Source organism: Myripristis murdjan, chromosome 15 (assembly GCF_902150065.1).
Source record: "Myripristis murdjan chromosome 15, fMyrMur1.1, whole genome shotgun sequence".
In the NCBI taxonomy this organism is placed as follows: Eukaryota; Metazoa; Chordata; class Actinopteri; order Holocentriformes; family Holocentridae; genus Myripristis; species Myripristis murdjan.
The window spans coordinates 18,798,017-18,822,332 of record NC_043994.1 but is presented as its reverse complement, the minus strand read 5'-3'; the positions used below and the strand labels follow the sequence as shown (position 1 = coordinate 18,822,332).

Here is a 24,316-nt window from a genome sequence, read left to right as displayed (position 1 = left end):
TATTTTGCTTGTAATGAACTGTTTATTTATATTGGGACTTTTTGTCATACCATTGCACTCCACTTTGAGGTTTAAAATCCTCTCTGAAGATTAAAGTGTTTAAAGGAGCCAGGCATTTTGAGGCAATTATGTTCTGTCACACACTGCAGTTTGAAAAAGGTCAAAATGATAGCAGTACAATGGATCCACATCGACACCATGTTGGGGAAGCTGTGTTTTCTGCATTTTTTAAAGGTGCACTATGCAAAATTTCCGATTGTTGAATTAATAGAGGACTGGTTAGATTCACCCGATAAAAATCCTACTGAGTCTACATGGTTGCCATCATTAGCTGACTCACAGATAAATTATGTGTGTATTTTATTTTACTTTATTTTATTTTATTTTTGTTTACAGTTTAGTCTAACAGATCCTCATTTGAATCAACCCACAGCAATTTTTCATGGTGTAACTTGTAACACAACAGCAAAGTTTCGGATGTAGATCATCATCTCTCCTTGTGGAACTCAAATTGTGCCGACCTGATCTTGCCAACCTTGACCTTGAATGCACAGGTCTGTGGTCCTTGTTTGTATAAATTCAGTGAAAGGGAGCAAAGGGAGGGGAGGAGAATGGAGGGGGAGTACTAATACAAGTAGAGGACACATCTGCAGGTCCAATTTTCTATCCTGACAGCCAGAATGAGGTGAAAAATCCTCCCAGAGAGAAGAGATGCTGGAGGGTAATAAAGAATAGATGCGTCTTCCCTCTGTACTTTGTAGATCGCCACACAGTGGGATCTGATCGCAGTCACTCGGGCTCTTGAGTTTGTCCTTCCTTTGTTCCTTCATGCTCTCTTTCTGTCTGTCTTTCCCTGCTTCTCATTACTTTCTCCAGCCATCATCTTTCATGCAACAGCCCGCCTCGCCCAATGACAACTCCTCAATACACAAGTGGGCAAAAAAATCATCTTCAGCCAACAAATCGGGTTCAGGTTTCTCTCTTTCCCTTTCTCTATTGTGTGTGTGTGTGTGTGTGTGTGTGTGTGTGTGTGTGTGTGTGTGTGTGCATGGTGGCTCATTATTTCTCTGTTTACATCTACCATGTCTGAAAATGGAACCCAGCTCCAATACAACCAGTATACATTACTGCCAACAGAGTGAAGAGAAATGGGTTTATGGTGCTGCGGTTTTTGTTTGCCTTCATGCCTCATACAACCAATGTGACGTCAAGTTAGATTGGGTTCCCTGTTACCTTGTCTCACCCCTGTGTTTGTGTGTGTGTGTGTGCAGACACTGGGGTGAGCACCGTGGTCACTGGTGATGCTGTGCTTTAGACAGATGTCTTGGTAATGAGGCATGCTGCTGTATATACCATGGTCACAAACCTGGGAGCAGGAATATGTCAACAAAGGGAAAGAACAGCAAAATTATATGCAGACACAACACATATGTCAAACCCCTGCTTTCTTGCCTGTCTCAACAAGTGGAGAGGGAGAGAATAAGGAAGAGAGAGTGGCAGAAAGAGAAAGAGGAAAAGACAGAGAAAGAAAAGCCAAGAAAGAACATACTTTTTCCTATTCTGTTATTTTTGTAGCATTAGACAATGTGATATCCTCACTGGGAGTGATGCAGGGAAGGGCAGGGCATTCACTGGTGCCCGACTGTAGCAGCCTACACGGGCTGCTTTGTGTTGATGCTGTCAGTCTCCAAGCATGGCCTGATTAATACTTAAATGACTGACAGGTGGCAGCAGCAGAGACGGGAAGGAAGCGACATGGTGCACTCGCTAGATATTTTCATCATCAGCTCTGAAAAATAAGCAGGCTTTGGATTTCAAAATGCATACGGCTGGACATATTTCCTCAGACACAAAATGTACATGGGTCTTATTTGCTTGAGAAACATATTTGAAATATATATGATCCCAGCAATGATTTTTATTGTTTTCCGGGTGTGCCCTGAGGATGTATGGTGTTTAAAAGGGCCAATAAGCCCACACTAGTTATTAGTAACAGTTTTGGTGCAAAGCTGTCTTCTATATTAAAAGTATGAAATAAAGTATTGTATTGCATTTGTTTACAGTTACTGCCAGTATACAAACTTTTTGATTTTGCTTTTCCTATTATATAACATTACCTATTATTGAATTTATATAAAGTAACAGAATATTTCAGAGCTCACATCAACATCATTCTTGAGGTCTGCTGTGGGCAGCATTGAACTCTGGAAAGTCTGGAGAGTCTTTGAAATTTTGATTATTTATATAGAAAAAATCTCATTACTTCTTCCTGGGAAACGATACATATCGAATGATGTCATCAGGAGGAACCAGTAGCTGTAAACAAAAATTTCAACTAATAAAAGCATCTCATTTTTGAACAATAACACCCCTATCATCAAATAACACTAGCTGTGTTCAATTTGGCGCCAGGTTTCGTGGTTTTATGTCAGCGCCCATAGGAAAGGTAAATGACCGAAATCCGAGTAGCTGTCTGCTGGTCTTGAAGTCACATGATAAATCCATGTAAGCGGTCATAGTCAGATAAACAATATTTTAACCAACCATATTCTTAACAATGGTGCATTTTATCAGCTTTCAGATGTAAACAAAATCTCTAAGGCTTGTTACATTTCAGGTAAAACAAAATTCCCTATCCCCTGTCTTTGCCAGCCATGTGCTTTTTTTGTTTGTGGTCTTTCTGTGACGTATCCACCAATCTTGCCACCTTGTCCAAGCAGGGTAAGCTGCGTAAGACTGGGCTGATTTTGGTGCTTAAAAACACTATGTGACATATAGAACGACCCATTCTCTCTGTAACTGATCATCTATGGGTTTATACTTTTGAGAGATGCTTTTCTGTGTCAAGCCCCATGCCAGCATCCCGTTATAACAGGAACTACATCAAATTAAGGGAGCAAGATGCTCTAAAAATGCTGTTTCATTGTTACTTTAACTCTCTATGGTAACAGCATATCGAACAAAAGGAATGCCTGTGTCACCCAGTGCTTTCTTTGGTGCTGAGGCAAACATGGCTCTGCTGTTGCCAGCTATCCCATTCTCTGGATTAGAGAGTGAGGAGAACATGTATCCATAAAGTGGATACAAGAGTTTTAGCTGCAAGCCACAGGTTCACAGCAGCTGTCTGCAGCGAGCAGCTGATGTAACTCCGAGGAGAAGTGTATGGAGGGTATTCTTCTGCATTGAGTCAGATTTCACAGACACTTGCAAGGGAGATTTTTTACTCAAGTCAACAAAGTCAGCATCAGCAGCTACACGTTTCCAAAATGACTGAATTTCACAGCTAAGTTTTTATTCTCAGTGCTGCTGTGCTTCCCCCTAAATTTTTAGATTTCTGTACCGGAGCCAAAAATCCTCATCCCATTGAGCTTTGATAGCAACACGTTTAAAAAGTTAATGAGACATTGCATCGACCGGCAGGCACACAGAGAGGAAAACAGATGCGGCAATCTGCACACAGAGAAAATACACATTTGTGATGGGGCTTGGATTTAGTTGTACATAAAAATATTTTCTTTCCATTTGTCAAGTCTGGCTTTAAACACTCTTCCAGTTCCCAAGGAAACCACATTAGGCAAATCAATGAAGGTAATGTCACTGGAGAGGGAGGGCATACCTCACCTCTCTCAACCCCCAACAATTTCTGTCTCTCTCTTTCTGAGTGTGTGTATATGTGTGTTTTTGAGTGTGTGTGTCTGGGCCACTATTTCTCTCTCTCTTTCTCTCTCTCTGTCTTCTTCTGTCTCTTTCTTCTCTCTCTCTCTCTCTCTCTTTCTTCTCTCTCTCTCTCTCTCTCTCTCTCTCTCTCTCACTGTCTGTCTCTCTGTCTCATTTTCTCCGCCGTCTCCCACTTTTGCATCTCATTCTCTTCCCCTCTCTTCATCTGCCGCCTCTCCCTCACTCACTCTCTCTTTCCCCCTCACAACACTCGCTTCATGACAACCACTGCCAAAGGACTAGCAGGCGCAGCACATCCCCAGATTCCATCACTCGACAGGGGTCTGGAGGAAAGAGAGGAGAGGAGGAGAGAGTGACAGAGCTCAAACTTGAACCCAGCACCTAAACCGGGCTTTGGGACAGCCTGGACCTGTTTGTTTCAGCTTTTAGCTCCAGAGGGATTTGGCCGCCTCCACGGCATAGTGGGAGTTGACTCAGGCCAGATTTTTGGGCGAGAGAGGAAAAACGTGAAGGACGGCGTGCACCAAAGAGAGGTTGACACCCATCAAGCCAAGCCATCACTTCAAGCCATTTTTTTCATAATAGTTGGCAAAACATTTTTTTGTCATCTTTGTCCACGGCTGAGATAATAGATTGAATCAAAAAGGGTAAGGGGGTGGAAGCTGGGTAAAAGTTGAACAAGCTGGTGTGTTTGAGTGCAGTGGGACGGGTCTTGTGTCACTGACCAGACTTGGCCTGGCCCTGGCGATGACAGAGAGTGGTCTCTCAAAATGTTGAGTCTGGATGGCTTGGAGATGATTGCTGTGCTGGTGGTCATGGGTCTATTCATCAAAGTGCTGGAGCAGTTTGGGATGTTCGAACCTGTTGGAGGTGAAGGTAATGGATTTGTTCTCTCCTTTTTTGGTTTAATAATGGGACAGTTATGGCACAGCAAAAACAGTTTTGAGGAACCCTGATTTTAATGGCGGTGTGTTTGTACATGTGTGTGCTGATACTTGTATCTGCAGTGCCTCTTCTCTTGTCTTCAGTGAGCTGCAGTCCTGATGGCTTGGGTTACCAATGCAACTCCCACACACCCCCATACGCACACACAGTAACTTTAGCTGTGTATGAGGCCTCTCCCTTCCCCTGGGGTGTGTGCTTTTACCCTCTAATCGATAACACTATGGACAGAGTGAGTCTGAGTGCTGTGTAGAGGTGCTTGTCTCAGTAAGGGAATGTCAGGCTTTCTTTCACTGCTCTCATTAGCCTATAGCTTAGCTATTTATCTCCATGAAGAGGGTGGTAATGACTCATTTTCTAATACGTAGATAGAAAGACATGTTATTCAACATGTCCCCCTGTGAAAAAAATCATAGATCACTCAACATGTGGTTGGATATCATGCTGGATTAAGGGAACATTTTACATACATTGACAGCACTTCAGACATGATGGCAGGTTGACAGAAGAGGTCCATGTCCTGGTCTGGCTCACCCTCACAAGTTGACACCATGCAACTGGGCCATGTTAAGCCCATCCCATCAGGATGACCCCTGTTTTGTTCCCCTTCAGTCCAATCTACCTCACCTTGTTCACACAACCTTATCTCTTTTCTCTTGCTGACAAGGAAAGAGATGGGATTCTTATCTCTTTTCTTTACTTCAATGTTTTTTCCCCTCCCCCCCTCATTGCAGATGCCCAGGATGCCCTCCACCTAAACAGTGGCACTGCGGCAGCCCCAGTTCTTCCCTCATGTCAAGGGGTTCTAGTGATGGTACTCAAATCTAACTTGGGCTCATTACTTTGTCTGTTCAATTAATGTTAAATAACACCGATTTAATTTTTTTTTTTTTTTGACTATATGCTTCTGGAGGGTACATTGTAATAGACAGTGTCCACTGCTGATGCACCCGCTGGACTGCACCCAGTACTCAAGGTGTGCCAACAGCTTTATCATCTCAAAAATAGACAGCAAAGTTACCCTTGGAAACTTATTTGCTTAACTCCATGCTACAGTGCTCTGTATGCATGCATACACACACGCACACACACACTAGTGGTGGCCCACTTATGCTGTGGGCATTAGTCTTTATTATATTTGACCAGTCTTTATGGGAAGTGGCATCCCTAATAAGTGTGTCTGTGTATGTGTATGTGTATGTGTATGTGTGTGTGTGTGTTTGTGTGTGTGGACCTGTGTGTGTGGGGGGGATGGTGGGTGGGTGTGTCTGCCAACTCTCCAGTGAGTACTTAAGCTAATGAATTTTCTCTTTAATGGAAGAAGTGAGTCCAGATGGCAGAAATACTGTATTACTCAGACTATCTGCTGAATCAAGTGGTCACTGGAGGGCTTGGAACCAGTGGGCACACTTTATGTGGGAATGTGGTATGCACTTGTCTGTGTGTGTGTGTGTGTGTGTGTGCAAAGATAATATGAATTCATGAGTATATGTGTGCTTTGTTCTAGTGAGCTCACATTTGTGTAACTTTATGCTGTACTTGTATAACACCGATACCATATTGATCATTTCCTCATTTTCACTGATTCATTTCAGCCATATGTTCTCTATTACGATTCACACTTCCTCTTTCATACTCATATTCCACACACACACTTCTTCACCTGTACTGTCCACGCTCCTTCCCTCCCCATGCCACGCCGCCGCCATTCCCCTTTTAGAAACAGATTCACTATTTCATTCTTGACCTTTGCAGAATAATAGTCGGCCGCTTGTGTGTGTTAAAGACCATTAATTTCCCTCTGAGAAGAGACCACCACGCTCTGCTGACCTGAGGTGACTTAACTGCAGTTACTAGTTACTTGCTGGTTCTGTGTAATTCTGTGTCAGGACATTGAAGTAAATAGATCAACAATGGTGCTGTTTAGATGTGTCTCTCTGTTTTGCGAAGCTGACCTTCCACCAATGGACTGAAAAAAAAAAAAAAAAAACACACAATAAAATGTGAAGTGTGATTAAAGGACTTCTCTCTCTTCCTACCGGACTCCCCCACACAAAGATAAAGAGACTTAGAGTCCCATTACTTTAATGAGCAGTGTTGCTGACCACAGCCTAATTAAACACACACACCTACACACACTTGCATGCCTACCTACAGAATTTGCATGTTCAAGAGCGAGTTAGAGACAAAGAACTGGGCAACCGTACAGAAGAGTACATGCAGAACGTGGGGGGGGTACACTCTGTATATGGTGTGAAGGTTTACAGGGGTGAGGTGATAGATTGAAAGGCAGTGGCTAATGGCTTGAGTGTGTTCTTTGTAACTTTATGAGGTGGAAATTATAGAGCTGCAGGATGGAGAGTTCTTGTCTGAGTTGGAGGATGGTAGGGCTGAGAAAAAAAGTTTCAAACACCACTGCTGTGCTGTCTGTCCTTTTGCCTTTAAAACAAACAAACAAAAAACATGCCACATGTTCAGACAAGGACATAACTTATTCAAGGGTGCAAGATAAAAAAGTTGATTTCAGAGGGAGCTTCTTTTCTCACTCACACTTCTCTGTCACTGACAACGACTGCCATGCTTCTGCTAATGGTGGTATCTGACTGATCAGCAGACAGATAGGAGCATAAATTACGTGTTCTGAACTATTTTGTGGCACAGTGTTTTTGACTTCACACTATTAGTATGGAGGTATGGCATCCTGCCATTGAGACAAGCCTATTTCAGTGTTCAGTTTTAGAATAAATTGAATTGGCATCAGGGTTGACAAGGTCCTAGATATCGGGGATATGTTCCAGTGCTGCTTCATCACTTTTGGAAGGCTGTTCACAATGTAATGTCTCTGCTTGCCTTCATATCAGTTCATATCTGATTTGGGGGTGGGATGTGAGCCTGGTCTCCAGAATTGAATGCATTACACATTGCTCCTTGCACTTCTGTTGGATTCAACTCAGTTCATTGGAAATTTGATGTGATTCTGCGATGCCTGCACTGTACTGCAGCTCACAGTTTGGAAACAATTTAAAACTAATTTTTGTTCAGGGTGCAGAGGATGTTTCCAGTGCCAGTGTGGTCTGGGAACCTCCTGGGATACTTGACAGGGATCCAGGGTGTTCACAACAAAAATAAGTGCCTCATTTCATAATTTTTTGATGATTAGATTATTGTTAGATGATAGAACAATGAAAGAATAGGCTACACAATATAAGGCCATGTCCACATATTGTTTTTTTCTCAGCTGTGAGTTTTTTGTGGAAATCTACAGTATGGGAAACAGCTGCCGTCAACATTATTTTTCTAGTTGAACTTTAGTTGAACTTTTTTTAAGTAGCAGTCCCTCCTTCTTACCACACCCGCATGTCATACAAGCATAGACAGTTACTAATTTTAACGCCACATTAAACTTAAAACAAAATCTTCTCATGCTGGGCTCTGTGGAGAACAGTCTTATCAGATAGATAAGAGATAAGATGAATAAATTCTGTTATGTCTTTTAACAAGGAAATTTGTTGCCATTAATCTGTACAGTGACTCACAGGCACACAGGTACATCAGTACAATGAACACCACTGCATGACAACATGAAACACATCTATACACATGAAAAACAGATGCATGATGGTCTGTGATCTAAAACATCAGTTTTTGGGTCCTGCACAGGAAAAAGTTCAATCTGTCAAATCTTCAAATCCATGTATGTTCAAATCTGTCATGTGTGTGTTACGCATTGTAACAGTCCCAACAACAACAGAAGCATGAAGTTGCTGCTTAATTTACGCTTTGAAATGTGTGTGACAGCCCAACTGAACTGGTACGGACAGCTGCTTCAATCTTGCGTGAATGTCAACCTGTGAGTGTGATGTTGACGTGACACCTGCGGTCCAAACACAGTGTAACCCTCCAATTACGGAATGATTCAGTATTTTTACGGGACAGCTGGAAACCCTAGATTTGCATGATATAGATTTTATACTTATACATACTTTTGTTTTGTGATACTCTGTACAAAATGTGCAGATGTGGTGGTGAGCAGACCTGTCCCAGTGGTGGACGCTGCCTATGGTAGGGGAAACACTGAACCATTCAAACTTTGCATTTGTTCCCATGCTGTATGTTCTTATAAAGTCTCACTTGTTGCTGGCATTATTTTTTTTTTTTTAGAGCCTCCTTAGCACATTATAATTCACACTACCAGCTTCATAGGCTCTATTCACATTAGCACCTTGGAGCTTGACTGCTGGAGTTATCAGCTAGAGTCGCTCTGTGTCCACACACTTCCCTTTAGAAGATTGAGAACTATTGCATGTATGAACGAGAAATAGGGCTCACTCCAGTATGTTTTGTCTCTAATTGCTTGTCCAATATATGCTCTCAGCAGCACAAACATGCCTGGCTACACCTGGATATACACAGCCAGGCATGTTTATCATGTTTATCATGCACAGGGCCTTAAATCTAAGGATATATAAAACACAAAATGCAGCCGATATTAAACTGAAATTTAGCCATTTAGCCTGACATGGATATTGTCATATCTTTTAAGTTCAAATTCACAAAAAACACAATCAAATAAATCAGTATGTAAATCAAGCTAGAGAGGGCTGAGAGCATTACAGAGGGCAGCATAATATAATTTTGGATATGGACGTTTAAAGGAAAGGGATGGACTTGAATACACAAAATATAGTTTTGTGCTTGTGTGGATAAACTCTTTGTGTGAGAGTGTGTGTGTATGTGTGTGCGGGTGAGCTGTCAGTGACGGTAATAGCCGTAATGTGGGTAATAGAGGTGTGGTAATGGAAGTGCAATTGGTGAACATAATGGCTCCATGGCACTCAAGTGTTAGCTCCATCACAGAACATATTTTCCTGCCGTTTACAATAAGGTTGGGCAAGTCTTCTTGCGCTTAAGAGGAAATTTGGCCATGTTTTCTGTGAGAGGGGAGGGGAGAGAATAGAGGGAACGAGACGGGATGAGAGAGGGATAAGTGCAGGTAAATTGCTTAGTGGTCAGAGGGACCTATTTATGTCCATATGGGCGCACACACACATACTCATGCACATCCATCGACCCTTATGGTAATAGCCTTGTGATAGATAATAGAGAATGCAGGATATATGTGTGTGTGTTGTTTGTTTCGAGTCAGACACCGTATAGGAACCAGAGAACATGTAGCCTTCGATTTGGATTTTCGGTTTTGTCTGTCTTTGTCTGTATCAGTTGCCGTCAGTGGCGCCTTGGTCTCAGCTCAAAGGCTGGAGATGGATGTAAAACACCAGCTGGGCACATTTGATACTGTCACGAACAAATCATGTAAATAGCAAGGAATCATTACTGTGAAGACGAAGTTTCAAGGGGCACAGTCAGAAGGGTTTTATGTTGATACTAAAACTTCTGTCAGTGGTGCGAAATGGGGCAACAAGTGTCCTGGTTGTACAGTACAGTAAACTTTATAAGCAACAATAAAAGTCTTGCACTGCAGTGTGTGGAGAGATGACTGTCCTTGTTGCCCTTGTCTGTTTTTTTTTTCTTTCCCCTCTCTCTCTCTCTCTCTCTCTCTCTCTCTCTCTCCCTCTCTCTGCTTGTCTGATGGTTAGCCAGCTAGAAGATGAGAGCACGGGACACAGGAGGATCAGACAGAGGATATTTAATACACAACTCTCTCTATGCACCCCCCCTCAAACCCCGCATTCCCGATTCCTCCTCTCTCGTTCTCTCTTTCTGTCCTCCCCCTGTCTGTTTTTTTTTTTTTTTTTTTAACTCTGGCTCTCCTTCTCTCTATTTGATTACAGCAGTCAAATGGACGTACTTGCATGTGTGTGTGTGTGTGTGTGCATGTGTGCATATATGTATGTGTGTGTGTGTGTGTGTGTGTGTGTGTGTGACAGGTGCTCTGTGCTCCCGTGGATTAAACTCGTTGACGTTCCACTGCTCTTCCTCTGACATGCGTCTGCAGGAAGATGATAACATTGAGAATAAACTAATGAATTCACACACACAAACACCAACACACACTCACACACACGGACCTGTCCTTGAGAATCTCCTTTGCCAACTTATTAGTGTTTGACTAATTTGCATTACCCCCCCACCCACCCCCCACCAGCCTCCTGTCTGACATTAACGCGCCGTCTCAACTTGCTGTTTCACTCCATCTTTTCATTTCTCTCCCATCTGTTCATGTTGCTCATCATGAGTCCTTCCTCTCCCCCTCCCTCCAAGTTTAATTTCCCGCCTCCCCATTCCCCTCTTCCTTCACGTGCAATACCAGTGCGTGTGTGTGTGTGTGTGTGTGTGTGTGTGTGTGTGTGTGTGTGTGTGTGTGTGTAAAGTGTAAGGTTGAGGTGGCAGTAGGCTGAGCATGTTCTTGTTTATTATTTGCTTCTTAATACTTTGAGATAATTTGCTGGGTTTGGCTGGTTCACTGTCCTCAGACGGGCTGTGGAAGTTGCAAAGTGACACTGTCCACTGTTTAGTTTCCACATCGCTTCAACCCTTCATGGAAAACACATGGATGAACCGTGTAGATGTTTGAACTTTGTTTCTGTAAAAGGGGCAATGGCCCAAATGTGACAATTAGCAAGGGATTCAAACCAAAATTGCATCAAGATTATAACCTCCACCAAGGAGGTGAAATCTTCAGGGGGTTATGTTTTTGCCCCCCTCTCTGTCTATTTTTGTCCTCCAGTGGAAAGTGGAGGGGAGCTAGCCAAAGGCAGTTTTGTGGAGTGACAAATTAAGTCCACATGCACACTTAGAATAGCTGTGATTGAAAACCTCACACAGGCGATAACTGTGAATATCTCTCTAGAAAACTAAATCTGAAAATGAAATAAACAGTCCAGTGTTGATATTTAGACCCACACTGGAGTTCCCAGGTACCCACTCTAGAACCTGAATAAAAAAAAAAAAGAGTGAAATAAACCACTTACTTTAAGTCTCTGACATGTTGATTGACTGTGTTTTAATACAGTTATAGATTACCGAGGGCTAATAGAAATATTTAAGAAAGCAGTTGTTTCAAGTGCTATTAATTTATTTAAATGAAATTAGGATTCACACCTAAGTGAATCCTAGTTTCAGTGAAACACCTCTTTGGATATAGAGTGATGCTCCTGAGACTTTACTGCAGTTTTTACACAGTATACATCAATCTCCTGCACACATATTGAATATGCTACCCTTGAATTGGATTTTATTTTGAAGATTTGCACTGGTAGTATTCTTTGAGACTTATGTCTTTTATTAAGTTTATGGTGAACTTGGAAAATTTACTGTGAACGAAAATGAAATCTCTTTTTTTTTGTAGACAATAACGTGTTCATATTCACATTTGTATTCATGTTCATATCTGTGTTTGTCTTTCAATCTGTCTGTTCATCAGTTTGTCAGCAGGATAACTCAGAAAGTACTGGTTGGATTTGCATGACACTTAGTGAGATGGTTAGTTGTAAGCCAGCAAAGAAGTGAGTAACTTTTCAGGCCAATTTGCCCATAGATTGCATGGCAAAGGGCAGGGCTTAGCACAAACAGGGCTGTAGTTTCCAAACACATCCAAAAAACATCATTAAACCCGGTGGGGAGTTTACACGATGCTGATCAACTCTCTCTGCTGATTGGATGAAAGGGGCGTGTCCTATCACAACAGCATTGCCAAAGAACGGGTGTGGCTTAGCAGAAAAGGTCCTTAGCGTCCAGCTGCAGCCTTGGCAGATGTCTGCACTCTATTCAATGCATTCTTGTTCAGACATGCAGCAAGAGGCATGAGCTTCTTACGTCTCCGTCGTATATAATGCCTTGTAGCAAGTCACTCCTTAAATGAGATGACATGAAAATAAAATAAACAGTAGTAAAAATGTTGGCCTCCAGTTGAATACAAAACGGAGCCAGCCAAAGGCAGTTCTGTGGCTGGTTAAATAAAACCCCAGGCACAGCGACACTGGTTCTGATTGAAAACCTTACACTGGCAATAACTCTGCCAATATTTACTAAGAAAATCAAGTCTGGAAATGAATTAAACAGATCATTGTTGATGTTTACACCCACACTGGAGTTCCCAGCCAGCCACTCTAGACACTGAATGAAAAAGTGAGAAAAAACAGTTTCATGTCTCTAACTACTCTGCATACACAGCCTCAGTCTTTCCCTTCCTCATCTCTTTTCACTCACAGACACATACACATTAACAACGGCTTATAAGCCTTGCAGCAAGATTCACAGGGATAAAACATTTATGCTGGGCATTTTAAAACTACAAATGGATGCTACAGGCTTCTGTCCTTCTGCCATTGATTTAGCTGCCATTTTAATCATCATTCATGGCTGCATCCCAGTAAAGTTTTGGCATATTAACATTTCCCCTGTAGCAGTTCACTTCGGTATTTCAGTTTTTTAATCAAACATACTAATGTGTCTTTGGGTGGAAAAGTATGTTATTTTTCTAAACAATGTGGCCACTGTGACAGTAATATTTCCCCTTTAAATGTGTGGCAGTATTCTTTTCAGAGGCAAATCTTTTAAGAGCTGAAAACAAATCTTTGCAGGGCTGGAATTCAAATCCTTTTAGCTGCTTGCAAGGCTTTGGGTGTTTTCTGTGTTATCGACCAGTTCAGGATGTTGACCTGGTCTGGCTGCAGGCAGGAAACAACAAACCAGAGTGGTTATGACTGGATCGAGATGGAAATAAGCTTGGCGAATTGTCGAGAGTGATGCAAACACAATTTAGATTGACTGCTTCGCACCGTATACACAAACAAAGAAAGTGTCCTAGAATGCACCAAGTCCCCTATTATGAAGGTTCAAAATATAATAGCTTTAATGTTATGTGGCCTGCCATTGTTTTGATCTGAAACATTATCATAATAACAATCATTAGTGTTACTACACATCCCTTTTAGTTGTGTGTGTTTGTGTGTGTGTGCGTGTGTGTGTATTTGAGTTTGTTAATGACTGCTGATCTTTCATTACCCTCCCACTGTTAGTCTCTGGAGCTGAATTTAAATGAAGGACAATAACAAAGAGAAGGAGGAATAGCTGGAGGTGAACCAGACTGTTGAATACAGAGGTTACCGCCAATCCATTTTGTTTTACCTTGCAGTGCCCTCTGCAGGTGTAGAATTGAATTGCAGCAATTATGTGGTCAGGAAAGTCAGAGGGTCTCCTCCATGTGTTATTGTGATTTTTTTTTGGTACAACTAAACACTGCAGCAGACCGTTTCGCTTATCACCTTCAGTCAAAGATAATGATGGCCACATATAATGATTTTTTTTCTTCCATTCATCTTTCTATCTTATATATCTTTCAGAACGTGTTTGATCCCTTTAACTTTCTTTGAGAGAAAACCATCCGAGCCCTGAGCCACCTGACTCTGCATGTTTTTTGAAGAGAATTTAATGTTCATTAGCAACTCTCTGTAGTTTACGCTGAAAGGTCTCTGCCTCGGTAGAATGAATCTGTTTTTGTCCCACATCCCAGTATTAAAAATATCCTCAAAAGCTAATGATCTATGCAAATGGATCTCTTCTTTCACTAATCTAATTGGAAACACGCTAGCCAATTTTGAGCACCATTTGTCAATGACCTCCTCTGTGTCTCCTTCTCAGCACACATACGGCTCTCTCTTTCTCTCTCTCTCTCTCTCTCTCTCTCTCTGCTTCTCTCTCTCGCTCCCTCTGTCTCTCCCTCTATTACTTAGACATTTTAATCAGTTTTGAGAGGAATAATTGCCCAGGTAGACATCTAAATCTGGAGGTATTTCAATTATTCGGTGTGTCTAGCTTCAGGCAAAATATCCCTCACAGAGACTAATCAACTAAGACTGATTAACTTTACACTTTATTAGTCTGAAAATGTGTGTGTGTGTGTGTGTGTGTGTGTGTGTGTGTGTGTGTGTGTGTGTGTGTGTGTGTGTGTGTGTGTGTGTGTGTGTGTGTGTGTGTGTGTGTGTGTGTGTGAACATGCATCACTATATTAAGATCAGAATTGCCCTTGGGATGGATAGTAGGCGTTGCTTCCTGCTGTACACTTAGCCGTAAACAGGTTAGGCTAAAATAAGCTCTTGTTTCCAGTGGTGTATCTGTGATTTCTCAGCCCCTGTTAGCATCATTTGCCCTTAGAAGACCCTGTCAGGTCGCAAGCAAAGGTCAGGGGGAAGAAAAGGCCTGTCTGGCAAACGTTGTACGTATGCTTACTGTCAGCCAGCTAATTATACTACACACACTCCAGAATTGCAAGCAAATGGAGCATCTCTCTCGGTCTGTTGGACACAGGCTGCACCAAGCTCGTATCTGATTAGCACTGAAGTGACAGCTGTCATGAAAAGAGCTTGGTGTGTGTGTGTGTGTGTGTGTGTGTGTGTGTGTGTGTGTGTGTGTGTTAGTCTAGGAGAGTGATCGAGCAATTGAAAGAAATACAAATCCGTTAACAGACAATAAAGAGTTTTGTCTGTCTTTTCATTAACTTGACAATTGTATCCAGTGTGATTTTCAGAGAGGACAGCAGAATAAATGCAGAATAAATTTAAATTCCTTTATTACCATTGTTGCAAGCAGCCACATCAGTATTAATCAGTTCAAAGGTTAGTGCCCTTGCAATATTCATGTAAGAGCAAAGTGTGGGAAGAAACAGAATAAAAATTAAGGAAAGAAAAGCAAGGGAATTTGGAAAATATTGTATTTCATTTCTGTGATAGTGTGTGGCAGATATACTCATGCTCTGCGTAACAGATGATTTGCAGGTAGACACAAGCAGTGTACATCTCTCACACTCTCACACATGATTTGAGGCTCTAACAAGAGACTGTCTGAAAATTTACTGGCCTGAATATGTCATGATGTTTAGGCTGTTACGCAGCTGCTTTGATTAGTAATGCGTATAAATGCATATAGGGTACCATATTTATGTGCATTTATAAAGACTTCCTTGTAATAAAGTCTAATGGTTCAGTTACCAGAGCAAAACTATGTCTCTATTACTGTATCGGGAGCATTGCACTGTGATGCTGACCCGTTCACATTAAATCAGTGTAGCTGATGGTCGCACACTTTGAGCAGGCGTGGATCCTGTCTGTGAATATCAACTAAGTCTGTGACCAGAAAATCATTTCTTGTTGTCATTTCATTTTGTGCACCAAACAGCATGAGTCTGTTTCAATTAAGTGCTGCTTGAGCTGCACAAAGCCGCTTTAAGCTGTGAGCTCCCCGAGGCTCAGCAGCTAAGGTGCTGAGGTTCGCTTCGAGTCTGAGTGTCATTAATCACGGGACAGACAGATCAAGCCCTCCTCAAACCTCTGTGTCTCACCCAGCTCCCCATTTCTCCTCCTGTCCATCTCCAGGTCTTTTCTGTCTGGCCAGGACCTGCTCCCAGTCTCACACAAGCAGGAACGCATGCACACATGCACACATGCACACACACTCATATACTTGCCTTGTCTTAGTGACAGTAAATGTGAAAAATGACTTTTTCTTCTTGTTGGCTATTTTTCCATGCCTTAACATATACCTATTTAACAATTCATGTCAAAAACCAGACATGTAAATTATGGAAGCATGAGTCAAAGTGACATTTCATGTTGTTTTTACTCCCACGTTCGTTTTCTGCCATGCTTTCTTGGATGCTGTTTTTGTGAACTGCTTTGACGAATATTTAGTATCAGCTAAGATTTTTTTTGTGCGTGGCACTTCGGAAAAGGCTAATAGTCACAAAACTATAGTATAAATGAAGCCCATATGTGATCCCTGAGTTACATTTTGTTCATGTGGCAAAGGCTAAAAAGAAAACCTCATGGATGCGAACCCAACATACAGCACCACACAGTCTTTTAATTCTAAACTAAAATTTTCAGCGTTCTGTTTTTCAGTGTTTGGTTTTTGTTAGCTAATATTGCTGTTGGTAGATTCTTAGTATGCGAGCTGTGGCATCAGTGTATCACATCTGAATTGAAATACTCCCCTCTGCACTTGAGTGCCATACATTTACAGCCAGATTTAACTCCCATGGAACACAAAACACAATATGTTTGTGTGTGTCTGTGTGCATGTGATGACTTCACACTCTGGGGAGATTGCCACATCTGTGAGTTTGTCCACAGGAACCACTGGGTCGGATGGTTTTGCCTCTCTCTCGTCACAATCTCTTTCCTGTCCTCCCCTCAGTTCCTCGTTTTCTCCCTCCCCTTCCAATTTTGTCCTTCATTTCCCCCCGCAACCTCTTTTTATCCATCATTCCTATTCTGATTCCTTCCCTGTCATTTCCTCCTTCTTTAGACATCCCCCCTCACTATCCCCTTCTCTCCTCCCATCTTATCTCCCAATTCATTCTTCTCCTGTCTTTTGTACCCCCCCTCCACTGCCCCATCTGCTTCCCCTCCTCACCTACCAGTAGTGCCCTTCCACCCTTTTCTCTCCTCCCTACTCTCCTCCCTCTGTTCCCCCTTCTCCCTTCACTCAGTCCCGCCACTGACCCAATTACACACAGGGAGGGACACAGCAGGAGAGTGACGGAGGTAAGGAGAGAAAGAGAGAGGGGGAGGAGAGACAGATAGTAGAGAGAGTTTGAGAGTCAATAGCTGAAAAAGAAGAGAAAGATAGGAAACAGTTGCCACCAACCTGCCAGGATACACCGAGCATCCTACACACTTCACCTGGAACTTAAACAACCCTTGACAGCTCCGGAGCCAGTAGGGCTTCAGCAAGTCGACAGTCCTGCTCCCAAGCGCTTACCATTCTGGAAGAAGAAGCACGGAGAATAACAATCTACCTTCAGTGGAGAAATCGGACCGTGGAGCCGTGCGGAGATAGGATGGCCAAATACCGGCACATAGTGGGAGACTGAGAGCAGGAGACGGAGGGTTGAACGGGGTCCTGGGTTGGATTAAGCTGAAAGGGGGGACTTGCTTGCCCAGGGGGGCCAGAGAACAATATTTGGTGATAAAAAGAGAGGGAGGAAGGGGACAAGGATGCATCTGTTCTTTCAAGAAAAGTGGGAGGTGGAGGGATTGCAGACGGTGGGCATCCTCCTAGTGGTCTGCAGTTCCCTCAAACTGATGCACTTTCTAGGACTTATCGACATCTCCACCCAAGGTAAGAGACAGAGAAAGAGAGAGGGGGAGGGAGAGAGAGAGGCAAGACAGGTACAGGCAAATTGATGAATATGTCATGAGTCTTCTTGCAGGGCAAAATTCATGAACTTTTCAGTGGAATGTCTATATATGCTTGTGTTCTCTTTATCACAGTGCATAATGAGGATATACGTGGCAAAGGAGCTTGGCCCAGTTCCTTCACTTAAGTAGCTGTCATATTTGTCACACCTCTTTATGGTTCCATGCATACTGTATGTGTGTGTTGACATTGTCAGTTTGAGTGTGTGTGTGTTTGAGAGAAAGAGAGAGGGAGTAAAATATTTCTACAAAGTGTGCCTATACCTCACTTACACCTCAGGCTTTTAAGCCAGTTATTCTGCAGAAGTTGTGACAGAAATTAGATTAAAACAGAAGTTGCTCAAAGAGTTCATTTCCACTGCTTTCTACTGTATACTCATTTGGGAAATATAATTCTGTGAAATTCATCATTTATCATTCAGACTTTCTAAGAAGATCCTGTTGGTAACCTCGAAGTGCTATTATTTTGTCACCCATACACTTAAGTCACCGAGTACCATGATTTATTCTTTTATTAACTATTTGTCATTTTTTAATTATTTTACAGTTGACAGTAGAGAGTGGAAAAGAATGATATTCAGCAATGTGATCTGAATCCTGAATCAAACCTTTGGTAGCCAATGTTTTGTGTTAATTTTGAGCTATTAATCTTTCAAGTAAAATTAGAGTAAGTGTAGGAAACTCGTCATGTTAAACTAACACTTCATATCACAACACTCCTCCTAATCACATTTATATTTGTGACCACTGGGCGGCAGGAGGGCTTAGTGGTGAAACAGTTGTAGCTGGGAGGTCACATGTTGTATCCCCACAGCAACCAGACCCTGCCCTTCAGCTACTGATGTGAAACACTGGAAGTCCAGTTGTGATGATTTTTATATTTTCAGGATTACTTGGTTCTGAAGAGAAATTTTCCCAACCTTGTGGGCCTGCAGAATCATTTCAAAATGCACTAGATAATACTGAAATTGCATTATCATCACACTAAAAACAAAGCTGTTTTCCTAGTCTTAAAAAGTTTTTGGAGGTTTTCACCTGACAGCAACAATATATCCTGTCAAAGTGCCCTTGAGCAAAGTATTGAAGTCTATCTGCATATGCACTATACTTGTGCTCAGGCAAAGAGTGACACCTAAATGCATATGGTGCTAATGTAAATATACCACTTTTGACATATGGGCGTCAAGAAAGTGTTGTTTTCGTGTCTGAGAAGGAACAGACAGTTTTGACTCCGCTGCCTCCTCCGTCTGGCCGGAATGAAATAATAATTTATGGTGTCATTGTCACTGTCACTCAAAAACCAATTTTAACTTCAAAGGTTGTTCAACAATTTGATCACAAATTACTTCAATGGCAAGAGGGGCGCAGTAACCTTCCCCACTGTTCTCAACAAAGGACTTTCTTTAACAGTGCCACAGCAGTCTGTTAATATTAGATGTACCATCTGTAGAAGTGTTCTCCTAATCCTAATTCTTAAGTGTGTTTCAAAACAAATGCAAAAGGAACTGTAGATTATGTGTTAACTGTGCAGAATTTAGTTCCTTGTGTGTGTGAAAGAGAGAGAGAGAGAGAGAGAGAGAGAGAAAGAGAAAGAGAAGAATAAAGACAAAAATGGACATAGAAATAGTAGTGTGTGCTGTTCATATCAGTTGTTTTGAAAGTGGGTAACAGGGACCCAGGGGTGCTTGAGGGGCTTCCAGAGGGCACTCAACAAAATTTAATTTCACTATAATGCACTTCACTCCAATTACTATACAGAAAAATGTTTGCGTGACTATTTTCTCATTATGCATTAGTCTTACCACGATGAATCAATTTGTCACTTCTCCAAGTATGATATCAAACAAAATATTACTTAACAACAAACCACAATATTTTTTTTTCATATCCAGACGCCTTGGGCAAAATCACCTCAAATGTAGGTGCACGGCATAATGAAAGACGAGTCATTTTGTGGGTCTAAAAAATGAAGAAGTTTGAGAGCCCCTGGCTAAAATTTGTTTTGGGTGGTGGGAATGAATAAGAGACACAGAGTTGTGAGGACATCAGCTGTGTGGGGAGCCCTGTCGTACAGTATGTATCCAGCATTTCACCCAAAAAATAATGGGTGCTTGGAGCCCAGTTTCCTGTAAACATGCTACCACTTTAACTATCAAAGTCTCTTGCTGCGTTTTTACAGTCTAGGTCCCAGAGAAACACAAATTCCCCCAGGTTTGACCCTGGGTTGCACCTTAATGACTCATGATGTTAATAATAAGATGAGAAAGTTTTCCCTGATACATAACAGACACACACAAACAGACAGATAAAAGTTTGTGTGTGCTGGTGCTTGTGTACATGTAGATGTGTGTGTCTGTGTGTGTTACAGTCAGGTTAATCTCACTGAGATCAAGCATTGCTATTCCAAAAGATACCTGGCTAAGACAGCAGCAGCACACTTCCTCAAAGACGTAGCAGCAATCAGCGCATCTCATAATCAGTAAAAGACAATCTACAAAAAAATGGAAGTGAAAGCAAAGGAGAAGGAGACAGAAAGGGGAGAAAAAAGAGATGTAGGGAGATGGCTCTGTGACAGAGAGAAGAGAAAGAGTGGCTCAGTCCTGAAACAGTCATCTGCATGAAAGCATTGATGATCTCCAGTAGATTTATTTTTCATAGTCGTAAAAACTACCTTAAACACAGTAATAGTAACCGTTCTCTTAGGTTTAATACTTTTCTGCAGACCATTTCATTCACAGGTATTAAGTAGCATGAAGGGTTTCGACCCAGCTCTGTCAAAACCTTAAGTACAATCAGTAGACATGAACCTTGTTAACTCTGCCAGTCCCATCGGCTTTTTCCTCAAACCTGAACAAGGCTTTCTTCTGCACCCAGAGCACGGCTTTGCATCAGTGTATTGGGCAGGCTAGTTTACACCCACTAGTTAATACACCACATTTCTAATCAGTAATGCAATCTAGTCCAGAGTCCAGACCCTGTAATATATTCTCATTATGCTCAGTTAATTTGAGATTTTTTTTTTTTTTTTGCTCTATCTGAGTTATAAAGGCACTGATAAGAAGATAAGCTTTCATAGAACCATATTTTTTCTCTTGTGCCACATTTTATTAAGACACAGAACACCTGCCTCTATTTAAATTGGCCCTCTGAGTTTCTTGCCTTCACTTTTCATAAATATTTCCCCAGAGGTCATCCTCTTTTTTTCACCCACTTATATCTGCAGTCAGAATCCATTATTTTTGCAGGTAATGCAACAGAATACAGATATAGTCTTTCATTTATTGTGTTTAGTGGATGTTACTATTTTGTTGCAACCATGATAACAATAAACATGAATTTATAGATTTTGTACCTCCTGCTGTTACTGGATTTAACAAGACTGTATTCCTGCACTGTGGTCAAGTGTCAGGTCCATATGGAAAGACAAACACACACACACACCCTGGGGCAAGAGGGCTGGGTCTGTGCTAGGTGGCCGGATGTTTTAATCTGATCCCCACGGGGCGGTGTGCTGTGCCTGGTTGGGCTCCAAGTGACGCCAGTGCAGCCGGGCAGGACGGCACAGGCTCGACTGGGCATAACACAGGACCAGGGTTAGGCAACATAGGCACTAGGGGAACTGTAGCTTGTTTTGGTTCTTGCACCCCAGCATCATGGCCTTCATCCCTCAGACCGCTGGGGTCTTACTGAAGGGGATGAAGGGGCTGTTGCCATGGAAACGCAGCGACAAGAGTAAGTCTGCAAGCTCTTGTGTGTGTACTTTTTTTTCTACCTTTATCTGCTTTTCATATGGTGCAGTTGAGAGGTGATTACCTTTTGAAATTTGCAAAACTATCTCATTTGATGGGTTATGCGGTTTGCATGATGGAAGTCATGCTGATGGTAAACGTGCTGGGTTGTGGTTGAAGCCTTCAGCTGTCTAACAGTACAACATTAAATCAGATCCGTCTTGGAAGTAAAATCCCTATTAAAAGTTTTGCTGCCTGCAAGGAGGCCTATTGTTGTTTGACTTCTTTTTTGACTTGACGTATTCCTTTCGTTTCCCACATTATCTCTACTATATGTTGAATGCGGTGGTCTGATGTGAGAGCCAGTCTGATTGAGGGCACAGTGTGTTTCTAGGGGTCTCAGTGTGGCGCCGTCGTGCTGGAAAATCCTCTGTTTGAACTTCTACTTGTGGTCTCCCAAATCTAAGCCAGGTCAGCAGGCTATAACCAATCTGAAAAGATGGCATGATTCAATTTGTTGGATTTGTTGCATGTGTGCGTGTTTTTACTTTGCGTGCATGTGTGAGCGTGCGTGTGTGTCTAACCTCTGTGCTATGGTTGGTGATTGCAGGTAATCCTTCCACCAGCCAAAGCAAAAAAACCATAAAGCAGCGATTCCTCAAGCTGCTGCCGTGCTGCAAGCCCTCGGCTGCCCCCTCAATCAGTCAAAGCAAGTGACAAGCTTCTTCACACTCTATACATCTCCTCTTTGACCCATGTCTGCGGCTGCCTCAATGGCAACAAATTCAACAAATGCACACAGACACGTGTGCATGCACTGATGTACACGTACAAACACACACACACAGGCAAGCTCACGTACATGCAGAGAGAGACAGAGAGCTCTGACACCCATAAACCCAAACACACCCTGTCACTGCTACTCTATTGTGCTAATGGTCCAGACTGGTTTGTTTATTCGATGATTGACGATCACACAGTGCCCTTGGGCAATGGAAAGTGTGTATGCGTGTGATGTCCTGTAAGTGTATCAGAGTAACCTCGCTGCAGGCTGAAAGAGGTGAAATTGAGGTCAAAATATAAAGTTTGTAGTGGCCTGAGTACTTACACGTATGTTGATATGATATGAGCTTAGATAACTTGGGGTAAGATTATTTATGGAGAAATGCTTGGAATGAGAATGGGATGAGGAGTTCATGTTTCCTGACTTTTCAAAATAATCTGTTCATCTTTTGTTTTGAACGATGGTGTTGCAAAAACTGTTTCTACTGGTTCCTCTTTTTCATTAGCTTTACCTAAGCATGGGTTTTCAGACAGTGATTATGCCGAGGTTTTCTCTTGCCACATATTAATGCATCACATAATAATGTAGCTGATGCCGTGAGTAAAGCACTGTGGAAAGTGCTCAGACTATTAACCTCACAGTCATACACAGAAGATTTGATTGAACAAAGCAGTAACATAATTAACACAATTTCCATGAAGATTATCAGTGACGAAACAAAGCAAAATCTATGGTATGATGAACTCAATATCAGGTTAAGAAAAATTCATTTGTCAGGCCATGGCAGACTTGGCGATTGGTGGTTGTGGTAGTGATAAGTACCAACACTGATCTCTCCCTCACACAGACAGCGTGGAAGATGACTTTGAGTTGTCCACCGTGTGCCATCGCCCTGAAAGCATGGACAAGCTACAGGAGCAGACTAAGTTCACCAAGAAGGAGCTGCAGGTCCTCTACAGAGGCTTCAAAAATGTAGGTCTGGCTGTGGAAGAGAGGGGTGAGATGGGGCAGATGGCTGGAAATAAATAACATCAATAATGCTGTACTAGGATGAGCATCATGAGAGTAAAGAGCAGTATGGCTTGTGCCCAAGTGCATCCATATAATTATTTTTGCTCTGTTTTTGATTGTAGATGGGATTTGATGGATTTGTCCATTTGTGTTTTTATCTCAGGAGTGTCCGAGTGGTGTGGTGAATGAGGAGAACTTTAAAAACATTTACTCTCAGTTCTTCCCGCAGGGAGGTGAGTTGCTGTCTCTATCACTTTGTCCATATTACTCTCAGCTGTATCATCCTTTCTATCTTTCTTTATCTAATCATTTTTAAAAGATTAACACTGACTCTGTAGAGGTATACATGCAGTTGTTTATCATCAAGGAGAAAATGAATATAACATGTTCACTGTCTATAAATACCTGCTCTGCTATATTAGAGTACATGCACTGCAAAGCAGCAAAACACTGTTCATAATATATAGGTTGATGAAATGTTAACCACTTGTTTCCACTTGCGTTTGAAATTATTTTTAGATCTAGGCTATTTTTAGTTTCGCTGCTAATCTTAGTTGCTCAAGTAATGTTTCCAGCACATGTTGGTATTGTAAATCTCTGCCTTTGCAGATTCAAGTATGTATGCACATTTCCTGTTTGAAGCCTTCGACACAAACAAGAATGGTTCAGTTAGTTTCGAGGTGAGCTCTATTTTTATATTGGCTTCCTTTGAGAGATGGGAGTAAATCTGTGTTCTAGTAAAATTTGCAACCACAGCTGCATCCACGTAAATACAATATGTTTATTACCTCTATCTTGATGTTCACTCATAGGCCATAGGAAGATGTGCTGTGCTTAATGTGTCAAGACTGAGCACATTCCTAAATGGTAATTACATTTCTTCCACTTCTCTCTCAGGACTTTGTCTTTGGCTTGTCCATCATCCTCAGAGGGACCATTAACGACCGGCTAAACTGGGCCTTCAACCTCTACGACCTAAACAAGGATGGTTGCATCACCAAAGAGGTAACATTCAT

General features: G+C 42.0%; 1 protein-coding gene across 1 annotated transcript in view; it reads left to right on the top strand.

Annotated features, from left to right (window-relative positions):
* Positions 1-24,316, top strand: part of LOC115372431 (Kv channel-interacting protein 2) — a 112,147-nt gene that overhangs the window by 85,013 nt on the left and 2,818 nt on the right. The window contains exons 2-6 of the mRNA XM_030070321.1: positions 22,116-22,214; positions 23,137-23,261; positions 23,464-23,533; positions 23,910-23,980; positions 24,198-24,305. Of these exons, the coding sequence (XP_029926181.1) occupies positions 22,116-22,214; positions 23,137-23,261; positions 23,464-23,533; positions 23,910-23,980; positions 24,198-24,305 (473 nt within the window). The remainder of the gene's footprint in view (positions 1-22,115; positions 22,215-23,136; positions 23,262-23,463; positions 23,534-23,909; positions 23,981-24,197; positions 24,306-24,316) is intronic.